General features: G+C 41.4%; 1 protein-coding gene across 1 annotated transcript in view; it reads right to left on the bottom strand.

The window, feature by feature from the left end:
* Positions 1–567: 567 nt before the first annotated feature.
* Positions 568–22,094, bottom strand: part of Slc31a1 (solute carrier family 31 member 1) — a 31,831-nt gene continuing 10,304 nt past the window's right edge. Inside the window, exons 2-5 of the mRNA XM_031377569.1 lie at positions 7,378–7,581; positions 6,891–6,963; positions 4,371–4,539; positions 568–3,760 (exon numbers count right to left, since the gene is read on the bottom strand). Coding sequence (XP_031233429.1) covers positions 3,559–3,760; positions 4,371–4,539; positions 6,891–6,963; positions 7,378–7,530 — 597 coding nt within the window. The 5' untranslated portion in view covers positions 7,531–7,581 and the 3' untranslated portion in view covers positions 568–3,558. The remainder of the gene's footprint in view (positions 3,761–4,370; positions 4,540–6,890; positions 6,964–7,377; positions 7,582–22,094) is intronic.

Raw genomic sequence — 22,094 nt, 5'->3', positions numbered from 1 at the left:
CATGATCTTCCTGCCTCATCCTGCCAAACACCGGAAGGACAGGCATGTGCCACCACATTCGACTATCACCTGCCCTTTTATAAACAGAACACTAAGGCTTTGAGATGATTAGGATATCAGTTTCTAAGTGGTGCGGCCCAGATTTGAACCCGTTGTCCCCAAAGTCAATGTTTATCACAGCATGCTGAAAGATTGCAGGAGGAGAGATGATGGGCCACTCGGAAGACCAATAACAGTAATACTTCCCCTCTACTACAGGGATGGGCAAAGTCTGGCAGTGAGCCTCCTGGAAGCCTAATGCTCCCACCTAATGGCATGAATACAGGGATATGATTTGTGGATGAAAGGAGGCAAAGGTTAGCTTTTGAACTTAAGAATTGCTCCTATACTGAAATATTTGCTGCTTCATGAAGACTCATGTGCTATGCACAAGGTCATGCTGACCTTCTGGCAGGCACTAGATCAGCTTGTTAAAACTGACAGGAGAGCAACAAGGCCATGCCATGGAAGAGACTGACGTCCTACAACCAGCTTATTTGGACACTACTTTGTATAGACAGACATGCATAGAATCACAAAAATCAAAATATTTATTTTGTTTTCTTGCACACAACACTTAAAACATTCCCATTACAGCAATCCTGCTCTCCGGGAGCTTACAGTCTCTGAAACAGTCAACGTGAATGTAGACCCAGTGATTAAGGCATTACATCAAATGCAGACCTGTTGTTTAGAGGCATCTTCTGAAGTGGCTGGAAAGGGCAGGCTCAAGATTAAATGGCATGATGTACACTCCGCCTCACTCTCCTGATTCTAATAAGGAACCCAGGCCCATGCACAGCCTAAAAGGGAGTGTGGGACAACCCTACCATAGGAGTAGTGAAGAAACTTTTTGATGGATGCTGAAGAGGTTCCATGTGGGCAATGGGGTGCTGAGTATTCTTCCATCTTGGACTGCAGTTAGTACCTAGGATCTGTAATTCTGCAGATGTTAATCCTTTACCCAGCTTTATAGAAATTTCAGTGGAGCAACTGCTTCTTGAAACAAACTTGAGACCTCTACTTGCTTTGTAAATACAAACTTCTAATTCTTAGGTAATTATAACCACAGCAATAGCATTGCCTACTGCATCAGGACAGTGAGAGAGATGTTAAAACACTAAGCTACCTGGGATAGAAGACAGAGAGGGAAAAGTAGGGCAGGGACTAAAGATACACCGCTATAGCCTTCCCATAGAAGAGAGGAGACATTTAGATAAACACAAAGGCTGGGCCCTAAAGTTCCAGAGGATGGGACTTAAGCTTACTTCTGTTCTGCACTAACCACATTCTCTAGCAGCCTAGCTGAGGGATCTCAAGTTTAGGATTTGCAGTAGACTATTTGTACTCCGAAGTTACCCTGAAAAACCATGTCCAAGTGAGGTTTCTCTTGGTTTCAGATTCATAGCACCTTGTCCTCACAAGCTGTGGTTCTTCTCACCTCAGTGACAAGGCCCTGTTTCTGATGGTTCATGCTATATGTTTAGGGTGTCAGGGCTTAAACACAGGGCCTGACATATGCTAGGTAAGTGATCCACATCAGAGCTGCATCTCAGCCCCTGTAAGGTGTTTTACAGCAGCTCATCTGGAGATTGTAGAAAGCCCCAGGGTCACCACTAAGTGTGGTTTCTGTATTTCCCTGGGTTTATTATTCCTTGGCTTCTGAGATGACAGCAGGCTGTTTGCACTTTAATGTTGGGCTCTGTCAGTACCTGTCATTCACATGCAGTACTTAAAAACTAGCACAACAGAATGAACTAAGAAAGGCAAAGCTCTAAAGTGGATTTCTAAGATTTTTAGATTCCATCCAGCAGGCTTAAAACCTTTTCTTGGTTCAAAGCCACCAAAGTACACATTCCTTGTTTTCTAATATTTAATAGGCACACACAGAGGAGAAAGTACATACTTCAAAACTGAAACACTGGCCAACAAGACAGCAGGTTTGTTTCTTCTGCTCTGAGGCACAACTGGATCTAGCACCAGAGAGGGCAGGATTTAACAGACCAGCATAGGAAGAACCACTTTAAAGAGGTAGTTTGGGAACAAGCCTGCATGTAGATTAATGATTGACAGAACATCCAATGAGATTCTTTGTTGAGAAAGGGGTTTTGGCCACTGAGATCTATGTAAATCCCCGTAAATAATAAAGGTGGTCAAGTAGTGGATGGGGACCTACGTAGTGTACATTGAGAACAATCTGGCTATTGTCAGACGCATGCTCCATGTCTCTCCAAACAAGAAAGCTTGGTTTTTGCCTTTCTGGCCTTTTGATTGGCTGGTTCACACAGCAGAGCAAAGGTCTCTTGGCCTTCAAATAACTTCCAAGGAACCTTAGATCTTTAAAAGCCAGGACTAGAGACTTCATAGATGCTGATAAGTGTACTTTGGCTATAATCCCGCACATTGTATGTGAGTACACATAAAGCATATTTGGAGGTGAATAAATGTTTGTGGAATGATTAAGTATCGATCAGCAACATTTTAGATGTGACATGTGCCCAAGGCATACCACCTACTAACCAGCAATTCAGATGTTCATGCCTGATACCAGGTAGCCCCACCCTCTGTCCCTTATAGGTGCATCTTTGCTAGTTTAATGCAGAGACTCTTAAGAAACATCACCTAGGAACTTCAATGCCAAATTTAGTGGTTCTGGGGTTGAGGTCCACCAAGTAGTGTCTTAACAAGCCCGCTAGGTGATTCTGAAGCACTGTCAAGTTTGAAAATCATTGGTTTCAAGGAACACACACAGAAAACAATACAAACTCTTGTTCAGTTGGGACAAACCAAGGTACTGAGTCAAAGTAAAATACTAATGGTTTTATTTAACAATCTCTATTTCTGTTGTCTTAAATTGATTATCCTGTTTTTGTTTTGATTGGCAAGTTCATTCTAATCAAATGTTAAGTAGGAACACAAGTTAATGACTGAGCAGGAATACAGACTCCCAGACTCTAGGCCCGTGCTTAGTGCCTACCCACTCTCCACACACTGCTCAGGTTTTAGTGTAACACATCACCCCCGGAGAGAGGCACATGTGTTTCCCACTCACTGAGTTAAGACTGGAGCTTATTTCCAGTGAAATTTAAGTCCTGGTTGGATGAGATGTCCCTAATTGCCATCAATCCTATTACAATCCTTTTTCATCACTGACCCAGAACCCCACCTATCAAATACACATATTAGCTGTTTAAAACAAAATGTACCCCACTCCCCCCCAAAATAAACCCCCAGAAAAGTAAAAAGAAGTGGATAACCAAGTCATTAACTAGGAAGCTACCTGGATTAGATAAGGCTCAGGATGATGAGGGAGAAGACATCTCACAGGTGACTTCTCAAGAGAAAAGTCAGTTTCATCTTATTAGAAAAACCACTACTCAGAGACTGTCAGCTAGACCTCTATTCAGTAGGTGTGTATGTATAAAGAGACAGGAGAGAGACGGGATAATTAGGAATCCTATCTTCCAGTCCCAAGGTGCTTCCTACAGCAATGAATAAGGCCATATGTGGAGTCTGACGTTAATGGCAGTGCTCTGTGATGTCCACCACCACTGCCTTCTTCCAGCTGAAGAGAAAGTATCCTGTCCCAGCCCCTGCTGCTACTGCAATGCATAGGTACCCATTGTAGGTCATGAAGATGAGCATGAGGAAGTAGCTGATGACTACCTGGATGATGTGCAGCACTGTCTGCAGGAGGTGGGGGAAGCTCAGCATCTGCTGCCTGGGGAATAAGCAGAGACAGGAGAGTCAGACTTGGGAGCCTGCACGTCAAGGGAGCAGCCGTAGCTGCTAGCACAGCCTCAACTGGACTGCTGCACAGCTATCCTGGAAACTCAGGAGTGCGTGTGTGCGTGTGCATGTGCGGTGTGTGCACGCGCGCAAACTTTTGATTTTCCTTGAGACAGGGTCTCATAAACCCAAGCTGGTCTCAAATTCACTGTGTAGCCAAGGATAGCCTTGAATTCTAATCCTCCAGCCTTCTCCAAGAGCTGGGACTACAGGCATCCATCAATGTCTGATTAGATTTAACTCTTGACAGGAAGGAATCAATCACATTCTGCCATTCTTTTATATCTTAACTTTGAAGTCTTAAAATGCCCATTACTATATAGCAAATATTTTAAAAACTAGATACTGTTAAACTTCTTTTAGAGTGACACTTGCAACATAGAACAAACATGTATGTGCTTTTGCAGGATCCCAAATACCATAACTCACAACCTGGAACGTAGTTATTTAGAGTCACTAACTCCAGAAGAAAAAGATACCTGCTTTATTACATTATTAAGAGCTCTCTAGAATTCTCCTTTGGATCTGTTCCATCTTCTTACCCAACAGTTTTGTGTGTCTCCATAAGGATGGTTCCATTTGGTCCCGGGACAGGCATGGAATTGTAGCGAATGCTGACTTGAGACTTTCGAAGTAGACCTTCTCGGGCTATCTTCAGTCCTTCATAAAACATTGCTAGTAAAAACACTGCCACGAAAGCTCCAGCCATTTCTGAGGGAGGAAAAAGAGGACAGGACAGGACAGGAGGAAGGAAGAGAGAAAAGAAGGAAGAGAACGGTATAGTCAGAACTGTTAGGGAGCACACCGCTGGGCACACTGACACAGGCCTGTGATCCCAGGGCTCAGGAGACTGTGGCAGAAAATGATGAGCACACAGCCTGTGCTACATGGCACGGGACTATCTCAAACCAAACCAAACAGAAAAAGCATCAGGCTCAGTTTGTGAATAAACTGAGTGGTTGTGTTTCTACCCACTGGGTGGAGCTGAGCTGTTAAAATTACTGCCTCTGCTCATGATCATACTTTCTGATTATATCCAAACACATTACACAGAATGCTGAAAGAAGGAACAGCCAACTGTTGTTTTATTGTTTAACAGGATTTTGTTGTGTAGCCCAGGTTGATCTTGACCTCCTTGAAATTCTCCTGCCTCCGCCTCCTGAGCAATGGGATTAAAGTGCGCACTATCACACCAGCTAAGACAATCTGCTTTTACAAGTGCTGCCTATATATTTTGAATAGGCATTTTAAGGGATTATGCATATATAGCTAAGCATTGATAAGATGAATGTATTTGCAGTGTATTTCAATAACATACTAATAGGACTAATGCTTTCTCTTCCTTTCCCAAAAGCGAATTGGTTTATTTCCAAAATGTACTGGCTGGTTTTGTGTCAACTTAACATAGCTGGAGTTATCACGGAGAAAGGAGCTTCAGGTGAGGAAGTGCCTCCATGAGACCCAGCTGTAAGGCATTTTCTCAATTAGTGATCAACGGGGGAGGGTCCCTTGTAGGTGGTACCACCTCTGAACTGGTAGTCTTGGATTCTTTAAGAAAGCAAGCCGAGCAAGCCAGGGGAAGCAAGCCAGTAAAGAACATCTCTCCATGGCCTCTGCATCAGCTCCTGCTTCCTGACCTGCTCGAGTTTCAGTCCTGACTTCCTTTGGTGATGAACAGCAATGTGGAAGTAAGCCAAATAAACCCTTTCCTCCCTAACTTGCTTCTTGGTTATGATGTTCATGCAGGAATAGAAGCCCTGACTAAGACACAAAATAAGTTTGGTACCTAATGCAGTTTAAGTGACTATTAAACTCATGCAATTGCAATTTAAATGTAAAGCACACCAATATATGATAGATACAGAAAAATAAGCAACAGCTACCTTAAAAATGAAGTGCAGCTCTATGATATGTCAAGCATCAGGAATATGAAAACCATCGTTTGATGCAGCAGAGAAAGCACTGGTTTAGAGAGAGTTCTACAAAGTATGGTCCTTGTTTTAGCTCTGAGATACTAACTATGTGATTCAGGGCACACCATTTTTACTACATGAGGGTTAGGTTTATTTGTAAACATGTAGTTATGAGATTAATACTGTTGTTTTTGGAGGCAGCATCTTTGTAGTCCTGGATATCTTTGAACTCTCAATGAAGACTAGGCTGGCCTTGAACTCACGAAGATCTTCCTGCCCCTGCCTCTCAACTGCTGGGCTTAAAGGTGTGTGCTCCCATTGTTAGCAAGATCAACAGTTTTTAACCTAGGGTTACACTGTGATATTTGAATATGCTTATGGTCTTAGGCCTAGGATCAGTAATTTAGCAAACAAGAAAAGGATTGAAGCCAGGCGGTGGTGGCACACACCTTTAATGCTAGCACTTGGGAGGCAGAGGCAGGCAGATTTCTGAGTTCCAGGACAGCCAGGGCTACACAGAGAAACCCTGTCTCGACAAACCAAAAAAAAAAAAAAAAAAAAAAAAAAAAAAAAAAAAAAAAAAAAAAGGATTGAGGGCTGGTGAGATGGCTCAATGGGTAAGAGCACCGACTGCTCTTCAGAAGGTCATGAGTTCAAATCCCAGCAACCACATGGTGGCTCACACCACCCATTAATGAAATCTGATGCCCTCTTCTGGTGTGTCCAAAGACAGCTACAGTGTACTACTCATTTATAATAATAAATAAATCTTAATAATATTTTAGAGCTCTAAAGCATATACATTAATTAAAGGAAGCTCACTGGAGAATCTTCTGCCTAGGGACTAGGAATTCGTTTTTTTTTTTTTTTTTCTGGTTTTTTGAGACAGGGTTTCTCTGAATATCTCTGGCTGTCCTGGAACTCACTCTGTAGACCAGGCTGGCCTTGAAATCAGAAATCTGCCTGCCCCTGCCTCCCAAGTGCTGGGATTAAAGGCGTGCACCACCACCGCCCGGCGTGACTATGAATTGTGATGTTATATATAACCTAGACCCAGTGACAGGACAGAGAGAGGTGCTGGGTTTCCAAATCTACATCGTCATCTCTCATGACACTGTCATCTTCAAAGGTTATTTGATGGTTACTCACCTCCAGGTGTGTTGATTACCAAACCGGAAAACAATAGGTTCACATTCTTAAAGTCAAAGTGGAAGGTCATATGCTGCCAGAAAACCAAACAAGTCAGTTAGAGAAGACTGAGGATCCTAATGGGCTCGACCTAAGAGACTTAGAACATTTAAAACTAATATATCCGGATAAGAAGAAATACTTGAAGCAGTGGGAGGCTTTACCACCTTGGCACTAAGAGTACACCCCCACCCCCAATCTCATGTCTTTCTCTCTTTTCTACACGAAACACAAATTCTAGGATTTAATTTAGGAAAAGGTGAATTTCAAAAGGATTTAGGGAAGAAATAACTCTAGAAAATGCTGGTTCTGGTGTTACTCTGTAACAAGCCTGCCACATGAACATTGGTTAAGTCACCAGACTCAGGGGGGTGGGGGTGGGGGAAATGGGGATGGGGAATCTGTTGTGTTTTCCCTCTTGAGTAAGCCCTGACTGTGTGACCCTTACCATCATCATCATCATGCTGTCTCCTCCACCGTGGGAGTGTGAGGCCGAGGTGGTCGGGTGGTGGTGAGGTGGCATGGTAACGTTGTCATCCGTGTGGTTCATCCCCATATGGTGCATCTCCATATGGTGCATTTCCATATGGTTCGTTGCCATATGGTTGGAAGGATCCAGTTTTCCAGACAAAGATGAGATTCAGTGGAAAGTCTTTCAAGAAAAACAATTATATATTACGAACATAGAATTTTTTTGATAAATACTTTGTCTATATAGAATTATGCCCAATGAACAAAAGCTCTCCTAGATGCGGAGTAACTTGGACGACTGAGGATAGATCTCTTTTGAGGAAAAGGACCAAGGGCGTGTCCTGAAGACTTGAAGTACCCATTCCTTACTCTGCAGAATTATTCCTCTAAGACACGGATTTAATGTGTGTTTAATTTAAGGTAGAAAAACCCAGCCCTTTCACATGGCAGGAAATAGATAATTTGTAATAATGTATAAGTGTAAGCCATTAACAAAATGTAATTGCTCTAAGGCTGTTTAATCATAAACAACAGGAGATAAAAAGCCAAGCCGTCAGATAGGTCTCCTAATTGGGGTGGTCTGTGTTTAACCAGGATGTTCAGATTCCACTTTGGCTTCGAGGACAATCAACTTTGAGCTCATTTAAATCTGGAGAAAGGTCTGTTGCTGCCTCAGGCAGAGAGTGTGCCCAGACTTCAGAGACAGTTTCTGCTGCACCAGGGCATCAGAGTTAAGAACATGAAAAACAAGGTATAAATTGGATGAATATATTAAATTAGGTTTGGACACTGTCTATTTAGCCTTGTGTCTTGCATCACGTTAATGCTTTTCTACAGAGGTCAACATGGGTCAAGGGGAGTAACTCCCATGGTTGCTGTGTAGGCTGGGAACTGGGGAGTTGGGATATATGCACAGAGGAAGATTTTCATAAAATCTTTTTTTTTCTTTTTTTGTTTTTTTTTCAAGACAAGGTTTCTCTGTGTAGCCCTGGCTGACCTGAAACTCGCTCTGTAGACCAGGCTAGCCTCAAACTCAGCCTTTCAGGTGTGTGTCCCCTTCCCCCTACCCCACTAAAAGCCTGTTTACTTCTAAGTTTTATTTATTGTATGTGTATGAGTATTCTGCCTGTGTATATGAATGTGTGTCATTTGTATGCTGTGCCCATGGAGGCCAGAAAGGATGCTGGATCCCCTGGAATTACAGTTACAGATACATGTGAGCCACCCTGTGGAGTGCTGGGAATGGAGCCTGGACCTTCTGCAAAACCAGCAAGTTTGCTTAACCTCTGAACCAACCACCAAGTTTGTTTAACCTCTGAGCCAACTAACAAGTTTGCTTATCCTCTGAGCCATCTGCCTACCTCCTGAAATCTCTTTATGTGTCCCACAACTCCAGTATGTAGAAGAAATTCAAAATAGGAGCAGGGCATGATGGTATACACCTGTAACCTCAGCACTCAAGAGGTTGAGAGAGATAGATTCTGAGTTTGAGGCAATCATAGGCTACACTGTGACACTTTGTCTCAAAAAAGTAAAAAAAAAAAATTCCAATTAGGTATCCATGGACTTGAGTCTGTGTATGCTTCTGATTACTCATCAATCAGGCTACCAAGGGCCAAAGTCAGAGCTAAGTACTAAGTACCTGATAAGGAGAGAAGCAGTGAGGTGAAGAGAATAATCTCATGATGTAATCAGAACTATGGAGGAGACAAGCAGGGCAGCGAGACATCGCTGAGATGCAGAGATGCTCCTCAAGTAGAAAGAGCATTCACATTCAGGAGCACAAACTCTCAGCCTCCCCACTCAATTCTTACCCATGACTCTATGACAGCAGGCTTACAAAACGGGCACAATTCTATCACACAGGCAAGTTCCACTCTCAACCCCAGTAACTTTCATGCTAGACCCTACATTATCATTATAGACGACAGTGGATCCAGTTCTCTTAACACCATTGTTATGGTATTAAGTGTTTTTACTCATGAAAATTTTATAATAAACACCAAATAACAAAATATAATAGTGAGCCCACAAGTGTCAACAATGCGACCATGGGCCAGCAGTCAACAGTTTTCCTTTAAAAAGTAATGATGGGATTATTGGTTATAACTTATAATTCTGAACCAAATAAATAAAATGGCATCAGGATAAAAGGAGCTAGAATGACTAATAAAAGACTCACAAACAGAAATTACAAATTTTATTTTCTTCCAGTACAAGGCCAGAAGCGATAACGGAAAAGTACCAAAGATAATTTCATTCCATGTTATCAACAGGAATCCAGGCCATGCAGAGACAGTGAGCATTTTATTGGGTGCTGTTATTTCTATGAGGCCAAGGGAGATAAAGAAATGAACCAGACGTGTTTCCTTAGAGATGAAAGAGTTGGAGAAGTTGAGTACCTTATGATGTACTCTTTAAAAGCAGGAACACAGCAACACAAGTTACTTGAGCCCTATATGTACCCTTGATTTCTTCAAACTCTGCCAACACTGTTTTTAGTAATAATATTTGAAGACCTGGAGGTTTCCTTTTGTTTAAGTATCATGTTCTAACTAGAGAAATCTATTCAATGGTAAACTATCAAAAACTCCTCAGACAGCCCAGTGGCCCAGGAATTCATACAATCAGGTTCAAAGGTCAAGAAAAGCTGTAAACTATGCACCTGCTCTGCAGCATCATGTGTGTAGGGTGCATTCCGCATTCAAACACACCAGGGGACAGAGCAGGAAGACAATCTGCTTGTTTTTCTTGTAGTGGACAATGGACTTCTGTAATGGGAACCTTCTGCAAGGCTTACCCAGTGGTGTCTGAAGAGGGAGATACAGATTGGCGGAAAACAACATAAAGTGTAGCCAAAGCTCCAACCTGAAGTCCTCCTGCTCACTAAGCTTACTCTGAGGATTGTAGTTCAGTGATACATCATTTGTTTAGCATGTGTGAGGGCTCTGAGTCTGAGATTAGGAAAGATTCAACAGAACTATGTCAAACCAAATTTATATAAATTATGCAATATATAATATTAATGCATAGTGGGAAGAACTTAGAAATTATTTATGAAAACATAATAAATAAAGGCTAGCGTTTAGCTCAGTGGCTGGGCACTTGCCCAGCAAAAGCAAGGCCCCGTGATCAATTAGCTGCATGGTAATTTATTTATTTAATTTTGTATCTTTCTTTACTTTTATTGTATGAATTTTTTTGCCTTGCATACGTGTCTGTTGACCAAGTGTGTGTCTGGTCATTGCGGAGGTCAGAAGAGAGCATCAGATCCTCTGGAACAGGAGCTATTGATAGATGGTTATAAGCCACTGTGTGGGAACTGGGAATCAAACTTGGGTCCTCTGCAAGAGCAGCCAGTGATTTTAACCACTGAACTATCTCTCTAGTCCTCTAAAATTTTAGATTATAATAAGTAAATGTTAGTCTGTATTTTGTCTGTTAATTTAGCTTTTCAGTGATGTGTCATGTGTCTGGATAACTGACACACACACTATCTATCTATCTATCTATCTATCTATCAAATTGTATACACACACACACACACATCTCAAATATACTTAACCCATTCCCTGTACAATAGAAATTCTATTCATAGAAGGAAAATTAGTATTGTTGGTTTTCTAGTGATAGCTTTAAGTTGACCCAAACTTAGTTCATTCTAGAACAAAAATGGATACTGACAGAACAACAAATAAGTCAGAACCCAGAGGTCCATCAGACTGGCTTAGTTCATAGTTTGAATAGTTCAACCTCACAGTAACCCAGAGCTGTTCTGTTTGACTTATTCTTGGTTCTCAAACTTCATGGCAACTTGCTCTCTAAGAACTGCTTTCTGTAATATAACCCCACCCATACCACCTCTTTCTAAGAACCCAGTTCAAGGTACACAAAGTAGCTGTTGCACATTTTATGGAATCCAGTTCTCCTTTAAAAAGCAATTAGTGGACCAAGCAGTGATGAGTAAGAGGCGGAACTTAAAATCTCTGCAATAAAGCAATTATCCAATGGGTTTCTGTTTAGATACTCTACGGGTATATGGCAATTCCACACTAAAACTCAACTGTCTCTTTGCTCCTTATCCGCTGTCACTCCATCAGATTCACACATTATTTATAAAGAAGAACTAAGAAAACATGGATAGAACTGAAAAACAAACAAAAACTCCAACTCTTAACTTCCAATCTGGTAAAAACGCATTTACAATATTGTTATGTTACTGGACTTTGGTAAGCAGGAAGAAAGGGCAGAGATACTGTACTTCTATTTATATTGTTGCTCACTCAGATCAAGCTAGTGTTCTTTTAATAGAATTCAAGTGGGACCTGTATTAGAAAATCCCCTTTGATTTGGAAAATGCAGTGAAGGAACTTAACAGCAGGCATGTGGAAGTTCCTAAGCTCCTGGTGTACACAACTTGTATTTTTATGGGAATACAAAACAGTCTAAGAACTGACAAAACCAAAACCAAAACAAAACCAAAACAAAGCAGCACAGATTTTAAGGAACCTGGTCCATACAACAGCTAAGACATCTCTTTCAACTCAGCTCAAGAGGTGCCTGACCTTGGTTCTGCTCCTGACGGATCCCACCAGGTGGAGACATGGCACACCCCACAGTGTAGAGTCTGCACTGAATGTTGGGGAGCCTGCTGTTCTTTCTTCTTGTTATTTCCTGCACCTAAGCATTTGTATTCATAAACAGCTTTCTTTCTACTATAATGCATTCAGTCTACCCCTAAGAACTATCATAAAAAGCAGTTTCCCCTCTCTTCTCTAACAAAGACTCACCTAAAAGATACACTTGAGGCAGGCTGAGGCAGGTCATGGTACAGACATGCAAACCCAGCACTTGGGAAACAGGTCACAAGTTTCAGGACAGCCTCAGCTACATAAGGAGACCCAGAATCAAAAAGCCAAACTGAGCCAAGTAAAATACTTAAAAAGCCAGACTTCGGAAGTCCTCAAATCTTTAGCAAAATAAAAATGAATTTGTGGACAGAAGCCAGGACATCAACAAGAAAGCCAAATACTCATGTACTGTGAGTCTCAGTACTCACTGTATTTCTAACAGGTGAGCTCTAAACTTCACATTCTTTTATTTTCCTGGTATTACATAATGATGGAGGAGAAATACTCCCTTGGGACTATGGAGTAGACCCACAAAAGGCAATAAGGAAGTAGCCATGCTTGGCAGGCAGGCCCTCCTAGCCCAGGCAGATGTAATTTAGAGTCTTGGACAGTTCTTCTGGAGACTGCCTAGGTCTTTCTGAACTTCCATGATAAGGGGGATAAAAAAGGCTTTTATTCTTAAAATTGTAAGGGTTAAGTTTCCTTTTACATCGGTACAAACGTAAACCAGACACTCAGCCTTCCTGCTTTTGGCAAAAAAAATAAAAATAAAAAAAAAATAGGAGAAACTCAAGGTCAAAGACATGAAAGCACAATAAACAGGGACTCCTGCTTATGGACTATGTCCATCTGATCACGTAAGCAGTCTAGCTGCACTGATACTCCCTTCTGATGACCTGTACAGGGCTAGTAGAGAGTCTGCGAACTGGCCAGACTCTTTGTTTCAAGTAACTTTCAAAACTTCCTTGTATGAAGTATTGATTTACTTTCTCATAGTCTGCCTCTGAGGATGACTACAGGCAACTTTCCTATGCTAGCCAGGGCTACACAGTGAGATTTCCTCTGCCCCAAAAGTCCAAGGGAAACAATGCTTCAGTCTGACCCTCTAACTTTTGCTCAAAAAAGAATCATCTATAAATCCCCACCCGCTTCTCTTCACAGCACTGGTTAGGTTGGGCATTTAGATGAATCTCTGCAGATTTTCAACGTTCACTATCACTGTGTTAGTTTCTCTTTCTTCACCACATGTCACAGTAAGATTCCTTCAGATAGTTCCTGCAGTCCCTGAAAGCACTTTTCACGGGAGGAAGCCAGGCTGGGCCATTGGACACACTCATGTGTCCAGTTCATGCTGAATTCATGCTGTTGAATTACTCATACATCAGGCTCCCAGGCTGCATCAAAAGGAACCAACCACCAGACACATAAAGGGGAAAACTACTTCAAACAATTAGATTTAAGAGCTTTCGTTTATGAGAGCGGCCAATAATCTAGGCAAACAAGAAATGCTGCATGGATTGACAAGTTTTTAAAATCATAAAACAGCAGCTATCAATTAGTGGCTCTTCCTCCTGGAGGCTCTTGGCTAGGAATATATATTCAGCAGGATAGTAATTCAGCTGCCTTAAGACTCCAAATCTAATTCTGTCTGCAGAGAACAAACCTGTGATCTGACTCTAATCAGAAAAAGATAAAAAAGCACTCTGTTTCCGGCTATTAGTTGAAGGTCACCTTCTCGTGTCATGAGTTTCATCAGCCCACATCACTCCACCTTATTAAGCTGTTCAGACTGAACAAGCGCGAATAGGAAACCTGTTGGGGCAAGACAGATGCTGGGGGACTGACTGCATGAGGCTAACGTAGTGACTAAGGGCCACCATTTATAAGAGAAAGCATGCTAATGTCAAACAGTGCTGACGTCCATTGTCCAGTCCCTACATCACTTTATGTCTCTTGTGTACAAACATGAATGAATAGAAAACTACCACATAAGCAACAAAACAAAGGAGAGAAAAGAAGCCATAACTAGTTTAAACATGAGACATAATTAGTTTACTGTGAAAATTGTTTTGTACTTTAGAGCTCCATTTTCCTTAACTATAAAAATCAGACAGTATGTTATTACTGGAGCCCTACCCAAAGCTAAAGCCTCATTCAACATTCCCATTTGTATCTAGTAGGACAGAATGCCTCTACTATCCTCACTACTGACTTATGTCACGGATCACCCCACTTTATTTATTTACCTTTCCATCCCCTACAGACCAAAATAAATCCAGGAAAGGGGACCTTTCAGGTAGGACTAGTCATTTTTTATTTTTATTTTTGTGGTGGTGGGACTGAACCCAAAGCTTGTATGAACTCTATCAGGAAACTACACTCTCCAGCCTACAATGTAAGCTTAAAGAGTTGGATGAATTGATCTCACTTCCATTATTTATTTCATATAAGTCAATATGTTGAAACTATAAATTTGAATATTTATATTTTTGGCCTAACTGGTTTGCCTTTACAGATAGATGGCTTTTTAAAAAATGTTTATTATGATTGACAAATGTGAGGAGAAAGGCTGATAATAAATTCTTACTTGTTTCTAAAAGTTCAAGTCAGGGCTGGAGAGATAGCTCAGCAGTTTAGAGCACTAGCTGCTCTTCCAAAGGTCCTGAGTTCAATTCCCAGCAACCACATGGTGGCTCACAATCACCTGTAATAGGATCTGATGCCCTCTTCTGGTATGTCTAAAACTAGCTATAGTGTACTCATATACATATAATAAATAAATCTTAAAAAAAAAAAGTTCAAGTGGACTAATTTGCCAGTCCAGATCCAAGGAACTGAGCCTTGAAGGCCCTAAACCTTGACAAACAACACACAAATGTACAATAGAGGAAATCCGAGAACTGTCAGGTTAGATCAACTTAAAGTACACTTACTCTGTACACTTACTAAATAAATAATTGCATAGAACCTGAAACAAACAGCATGTTTAAAAAACCCTTTCCGGGGCTGGGTGTGGTGTGCATGCATGCCCCCCAACATTCAGGAGGTGGACACAAGCAGATCTTTGTGAGTTCGAGGCCAGCCTGGTGTATAAAGTCAGTCCATGATAGCCAGGGCTCTGTAACACAGAGAAACCCTGTCTCAGAAAACAAAACAAAACAAAACAAAAGGATGGAGGAAGTGAGGTGCAGAGGGTCTCAGAGGCCTACTCATATACTCATATACTCTACTATATTAGAAAGTGAGACCCTTGGCTAGGAACCACAGATTTTCCCCACCTGGCTCCGTCTCTGGAAGTTACAAGACTTTCTGGCTGTCCTTGGGGTCTCACCAGTGACAGCTCTGTTCCTGCCTTTGTGCCTGCATCAGTCACTCTTGTGCTCCAGCCTCAAATGTCTACCCTTCCAATGTCTCTGTAAATCAAGTCTTCCCTAGCTTCCAGCATCTACTTCTCAGACTACTACACATCTGTAAAACATGAACCTTTTCCAAGAAGTCTAACTAGGGCTAGATGGTAACAAATCCCTAAATTGTCTTCATGACCTTTTCAATCTGTGCTTATTTCTGTCAGCGTGCTAACAGAATGGTGTAGAGAGAAAGCAGACAAAACAGTTGACCGGAGGCGTTACTCCAAAATTCCTTCTCATCAACCATAAATATTTCAAACCACTTCTGCAGACTTTATTATTTTGAGATGCTAAGGAAAGAAGCCTGGTTTCAAGCAAGCAGGACCCCAAAGAAATAAATAAACTGGAAAGACCTTAGAAAAGTTACAGCCTGGCCCCACCTGTAAATATAGTAATTTTAATAACTGCTCTAACACCTGTGGGGACATGTCAGGAAGGTGTATTACTCCATTCCAGAAATATAAGCGAACTCTTCCAGCCAAGCCAAATACAGAAGATGCTCCACGGGGATCTGAATCGTGCTATTTGATGGTGATGGTGTTGGTCCAAGAACCAGCAGTCCAGGTTAAACTTGTATCTCAAGTCCAGGTGTTCACTGTTTCTCAAGCTGTAAATTGCTTTCTAGGTTGCAATATGAGGAACTATTTTCCCTCATGGTACTCTTTGTTTGGTCTGTGTCTGTCTCTCTTCATATCTCAGTCTAATCCTCTTCACATGGGTCTCTCTCTCTCTTTCCCTCCCTCCCCCTCCTCTTTCTCTCCCCCCCTTCTCTCTCTCCCTCCCTCCCTCCCCAGTCTAATTCTCTCCAAATGGATGTGTTTCATTAAGACATATCTTACCTTTTCTAAATGAATTTAGCACTTGGAAACTTGCTTTTTTTTTTCCTTCTTTTTGACTATGTTCTCTTGAAACGCCTTTTCTCCCATATCTCCATAGGTCCAAATCCTGATCCTATTTACACTTATTGTGCAGAACACATACAGCATCCAAACTAAGACTAAATCAGCGCTCTTGTGTGTGTGCACTCCAGTTCATTCTGTGGAACTAGGGTATTCCTTTGATGAGGGTTGTCTTGTATTTCTAACAAAAGAAATGTCTTTTTTTGGACTTTGCTACTTATGAACAATTTAACCAATAGTTCTTAACATACACGATGAAAATATCACATATACTTCCTAAGTTCCTTGAGAACAATAAACTTTCTAATTCCTACCACCCAGCCTCTGGAAGAACATTCTACCAGCAGCTTTTCAAAGGGATTTGTTGGGCTGTGTATAAAGCTCACCCATTTGGTTGAGGGCTTGCCAGCATGCAGGAAACCATGGGCTCCATCCCCAGCAACACCACATAAACTGGGCATGGTGGTGCATGTCTGTATTCCTAGTATTTAGGAAGTAAAAATAGAGGGCCACAAGTTCAAGATTATCTTCAGTACACAGTGAATTCTAGGCTAGCCTATGCTATATGAGAGTCTTCCCCTCCACACAAAGCAAAAGTATTTATTAATTCTTATAAAATCCATGTAGATTCTAATATCCACTTGCATGGAACTAGATAAAAATGACAAGCTATTTGCTTTTGGGGAGCTCCTCTAAGGGAGAAAACCCTTATTAACTATAGAGGCAAATAAAGATGTGTAGGTATACACAATTTGTGATAAGTGGACGAAGGGGAAAACAACTGTAGATGGAAAACCCAGGAAGGAACAGAATTGGACAGAATGGGGCAGGGAGGAAGAAAACAAGAGGACTCTTTACAGAGGTGGCATTTAAGAACTGCTAAATAATTAGAACTTGGTATATGGGCAGGAAAGTGTCCCAACAAGGCAAGAGAAGCATTCATGGCATCCAAGGTCAACAACACAGTCAGGGAGAGAAGAGGTTAATGAGATTGAAGTGGCTGCTCCTTTGTTCAGACCTTGTGCTTGAGTAGAGAGTTAAAAAGTATCAGTTAAAGGACTTAGAGTTAGCTTAAAGTTAGAGTTAACTTAAAGTTAGAGTTCATCCTCAGGAGCCTATACACTGTATCTGAAGGGTAACTGTGAGTTCGTTCTTTCCAAGTAGCAAGCAGGGGGAGACACAAGCATGGAGTTATACAGTATTCAAATTCTGGCTCTATTCACTTTTGGCTCCTGGAGATAATTCTTTAAATAGTCCATGGTCTTTAGGATTGCAGTAAGTACCATGTTCAGAAGTTGTGCTACAGTCAAAGCACTTGGATAAACCATTCAAATCTGATACTTGTCAGCCAGCCAGCCAGCCAGCCAAGCAAACAAATAAAACGCAGGTAGACTAAGTTCCAGGAAGAACACATAGCAGAATATAAAAATGGCAAGTGCTTAATAATTTCTCACTGGAACTCATAACTTACACCAGAACACTTTCTACAGTAACACAAACCTCATGCTTCACTTGCACCTCCCCCTACAATATCAGTGACTAGCAGCAGGTAGCTCCAGTTTTTAATATCCTGCTTTGACAATGGACAACACAGGAGATTGAGTCCACAAATTGGATGCTTGTTCCAACACCATCATGCAAAATTATTTTGTGTAAAACACTTCTTAGTCTCAGTATTACTGACATTTTGAGCTAGACAATCCTTTATTACAAGCTGCCACATGTTACAGGATGTTTGATAGCATCCCTGGCCTCTCTCACACAGTTAACAGCTAGAAAACAGTTCCCACTCATAGACTTCACACTTCTCTACATAATTCCCAGGCAACATGAGCTCAAGGCCACCCGAACCTTTATGATAATTATAATTAGAAATTATGGTTCTAGTCCTGATTATTTTCCTTATACACTAAGCAATTTAACCTTTTATAGTTCTCTTAGTCAAAGGATGGAATAATTTATCTTTAGTGCCTATTCAGTTTAAGAGTTCAGATGTAGACAGCAGTTTCAAAAAAGCAAACACACACCCGCCTTTCTAAATGTCTTAGAGTTGATATGTTTTCGACATTCTGACCTTTCAGAGGCTCTACCATTTACTTATCACACACAAAGCTCATCTCCCTTTTCCAGTTCACTCTCAGACAATCATCTCCTCTGAGAGGCATTTTGCCAAAGCGGAGACTGCTTCAGAGCTGGGCTGCTGAATAGGTGCACGGCTCAGCACCACTGGAACTCAGACATGAACTCATACATGAACACATAAAACTGGGATAATAACATCACAACATTATAAAAATCAAACGTAAGTGTATATATGAAAGCAACTGCTACCCTAATAACACACACAATAAATAATAAATGCTAATCACTTTCTTCCTAACTCAGGTGCTTCTCAAAGTCCAAAGACTACTTGGATCAGAATTACTAGTAGCATGGCTGAATATAAACCCAAGGAGCTAAGGAGGCATGATTATGAGGTCCAGGCTAGCTCGGGCTACATAAGTTCAAGGTGAGCCTAGTCTAACTAGTGAGACTTTGCCTCAAAAACAGAACAAAACAAACAAACAAACAAAAGAAGCAAGAGATGGAGAGCAAGGGATGGAGAGATGGCTCAACGGTTAAGAGCACTAGCTGTTCTTTCTAGCATTCAAATGATAGCTCACAGTAACCTCTAACTCCAGTCTCAGGTGGAACACATACCTTCTTCTGGCCTCTATGGGTACCAGGTATCCACACGAAACTTGGCCATTCAAGCAGGTAGAACACCCATACTCATGAAATTCAAAAAAAAAAAAAAGAGCCAAAATGATACCACAATATGCCTGCCTCCATTCAGTCTTTGTTCTGTGGTTGTGAGGGAAGCATAATACATTGAGATACTCTTCAGATGGGCCAGTGAGATAGTTCAGCAGGCAAAGAAACCTGCTGCCAAGTGCTTTTACCCTAAACCATCCCTTGCTGGCCCCAAATTGTATACTTTCTGTAGTTTTGCATTTCTGGTTTTAAAAACAAGGAAGCTATGCACAGGAAAGAGACACCTTTCCTTCTTAGTTATGGCAATTCTGCAAATTTGCAAGCGATCTGTATTCACTTTCCAGTGAGTAGGATGGTGGCGTGGTACTTACTGGCTGTGTGCCTGTGGGCAAATTACGTACTAGCTTTGTGCCCCAGTTCTGAAACAGGGAAAATAGAGTAATTTATCTCAGAGGATTACTGTAAGAGATATTATCAAGACTCCACGGAGGTAGCAGCATAAGAGAAGAGGCTAATTCCCACTAATAGGGGTGACAAAGCTGGGTGTGGTGGATCATGGCTGTAATTCCAGCCTGCATCCATAAGGCTGAGCCAGGAGGGCGATATGGATAGCCTAGGCTAAACACTGAGTGAGACACTGCCTCGGACAATCAAAATAAATAAGTAAAACACAGATGAGACAACAGCCTCTGTAGCAAGACAAAGTGGATGTAAACACTGAAGTACAAAGCCCAGTACATCCTCCATGAACACCGAGAATCATTACACCGTCAGGTGTCACGTGTGTCCCTTCAACCTCAGCACTGGAAGGCACAAGCAGGAGGATCTCTGAGAGGTAGAGGTCAGCCAGAGGGACAGAGGAAGAAACAGTCTCAAAACCAAATAACAACAAACCCTGCCCCCTAATCCTCCCAAACTATTACTTCTTTAAAAAAGGCGGGTGGTGGTGGTGGCACATGCCTTTAATCCCAGCACTCAGACAAGCGGATCTCTGAGTTAGAGTTCCAGCACAGCCAGGGCTACACAGAGAAACCCCGTCTTAGAAATAATAAAAGCAAACCAAACAAACCAAAAAAACCAAACCAAACCAAACAACCTCTTACAAGTTACATTTATTTAGCTACTACTTGTCTGTAGGCCTTTAATCCCAGGACTCCAAAGGGAGGAGAAGAAACTAGTTTTCTTCTTCCACCAATGTGAGTTCTGGAGATAAAACTGCTTCTCAGAGATTTTTCTGGAAAGAAGGTGAATCTAGAGGCTGACTGACTGCTAAAAATTAAGAAAATAATGAAGAGTCTGGAATACTGCTGATCCCATAGCTTAATTAGGGTTTCTTCTGGGTTGCCTTAGCCCCCTCAAAGAGCTATCTATTCTTGCCAGCTCAGTAATCAGAACTAACACCCTGATAAACAGATGAAAACCTTTGTATTTACTTCACAAAATCCTATTTTCTACCAACTGAAGGGTTAAGAATGCTATCAGGTAACACTCAGGTCCACCTGCCTGGCTGCTAACCAGCAAGCCTGGAAATCAGTATGTAGACCAGGATGGACTTGAACTCTGAAATCAACTGGAATTAAAAGTGTGCAGCACTTCAACCCTCCTAAGCTGTTACTCTACAGTGACAGTTACAAATCCCAGGCCACCCTTCCTTCCAGTCTCCATCCTCCTCAGCTGGGCTTTCAGGAGTGTGCTTCTCAACTTCTCAGAGGCAGAGATACTCTTCGCCCATGTTTATCATGTGCTCAGTCATTTTTCTAGTTCCCGTCTGCACCTTATTTTCCCTACAGTGTTTCAAAGTTACCACTTCTGCTTGCTTTCTGACAACAAAAGATGCTTTTATTGTATATATATTTTTTCTTTTTCTAGACATGGTTTCTCTGTGTAGCCCTGGCTGTCTCAAACTCACAGAGATCCACCTGCCTCTGCCTCCCAAGTGCTGGGATTAAAGGTGTGCGCCACCGCCGCCGCCTGCATAACTGCTTATCTTTAAATATCTATTGGGCTAGAGAGATGGCTCAGCAGTTAAGAGCACTTACTTACTGCTCTTTCAGAGATCTTGAGTTCAATTCCCAGCAACCACATGATGTCTTATAACCATCTGTAATGGGATCTGATGCTCTCTTCTGCTGTGTCTGAAGAGAGCTACAGTGTACATTCATATACATAAAATAAATAAAATCTTTAAAAAAATATTTAAATATATCTATCCATATCTATCTATATATATTTATGGTAATTTCACTAGGATTTTGGGAAGGGAAAGATGAAAGTTCAAAATGCCATCCTGAGATGGAATGTGATTATACTACAGTGTATGTAGTATATGTAGATAATACAGTATTCTTGGCCATTTTATCTTTTCTACATTGAAGTTTGGGAACAGGAACAGGTCAGAGGTACAAGATGGCACCCTCTGATATTACTGAAGTCATAACAAGGAAACTCTTTTCATATATAGTTTTCTGCAAGGTTTCTGAGCCTCTGACAGATTACCTAACCAGGAAAACGTGGCCTGTCAGCCTTCAATCATCCAACAATAACCTTCCCTGGAAGACTGAGAACCTTTAAGTAGGAGTACCCAAGGAAGCCATGTATTGTCTACAATTATGTCCTCTAATTTCTAGGAGTGGTAGGTAGTTCAACAGCTGGCCTGGTTAGTGCTTGCCCCTTGAGTTCATTGGAGCCATTCCACAGAAAGACTATGAATGCTTAGAGCCTGGTCAACATGTCAATTTTATTCTAAAATCCAAAAAGTCAACACTAATCAATTGTATCTTCTTACTGTATATCTTGGTGACTGTAAGAGTTCGTAGTTGTCAGATGTGATGGTGTACACCTTTAATCCTAGCATTTAGGAGGCAGAGGCAGGTGGATCTCTTGTGAGTTTGAGGTCAACCTGGTCTACATACTTAGTTCCAGGTCAATCTGAGCTACATAATAGAGAGACTCTATCTCAAAACAACAACAACAACAAAAACCAAAAACACAATAACAACAAAA

This window comes from Mastomys coucha, unplaced genomic scaffold, assembly GCF_008632895.1.
Source record: "Mastomys coucha isolate ucsf_1 unplaced genomic scaffold, UCSF_Mcou_1 pScaffold18, whole genome shotgun sequence".
Lineage (NCBI taxonomy): Eukaryota > Metazoa > Chordata > Mammalia > Rodentia > Muridae > Mastomys > Mastomys coucha.
The sequence above is the reverse complement of the archived record's forward strand: the minus strand, read 5'-3'. Positions and strand labels throughout refer to the sequence as shown.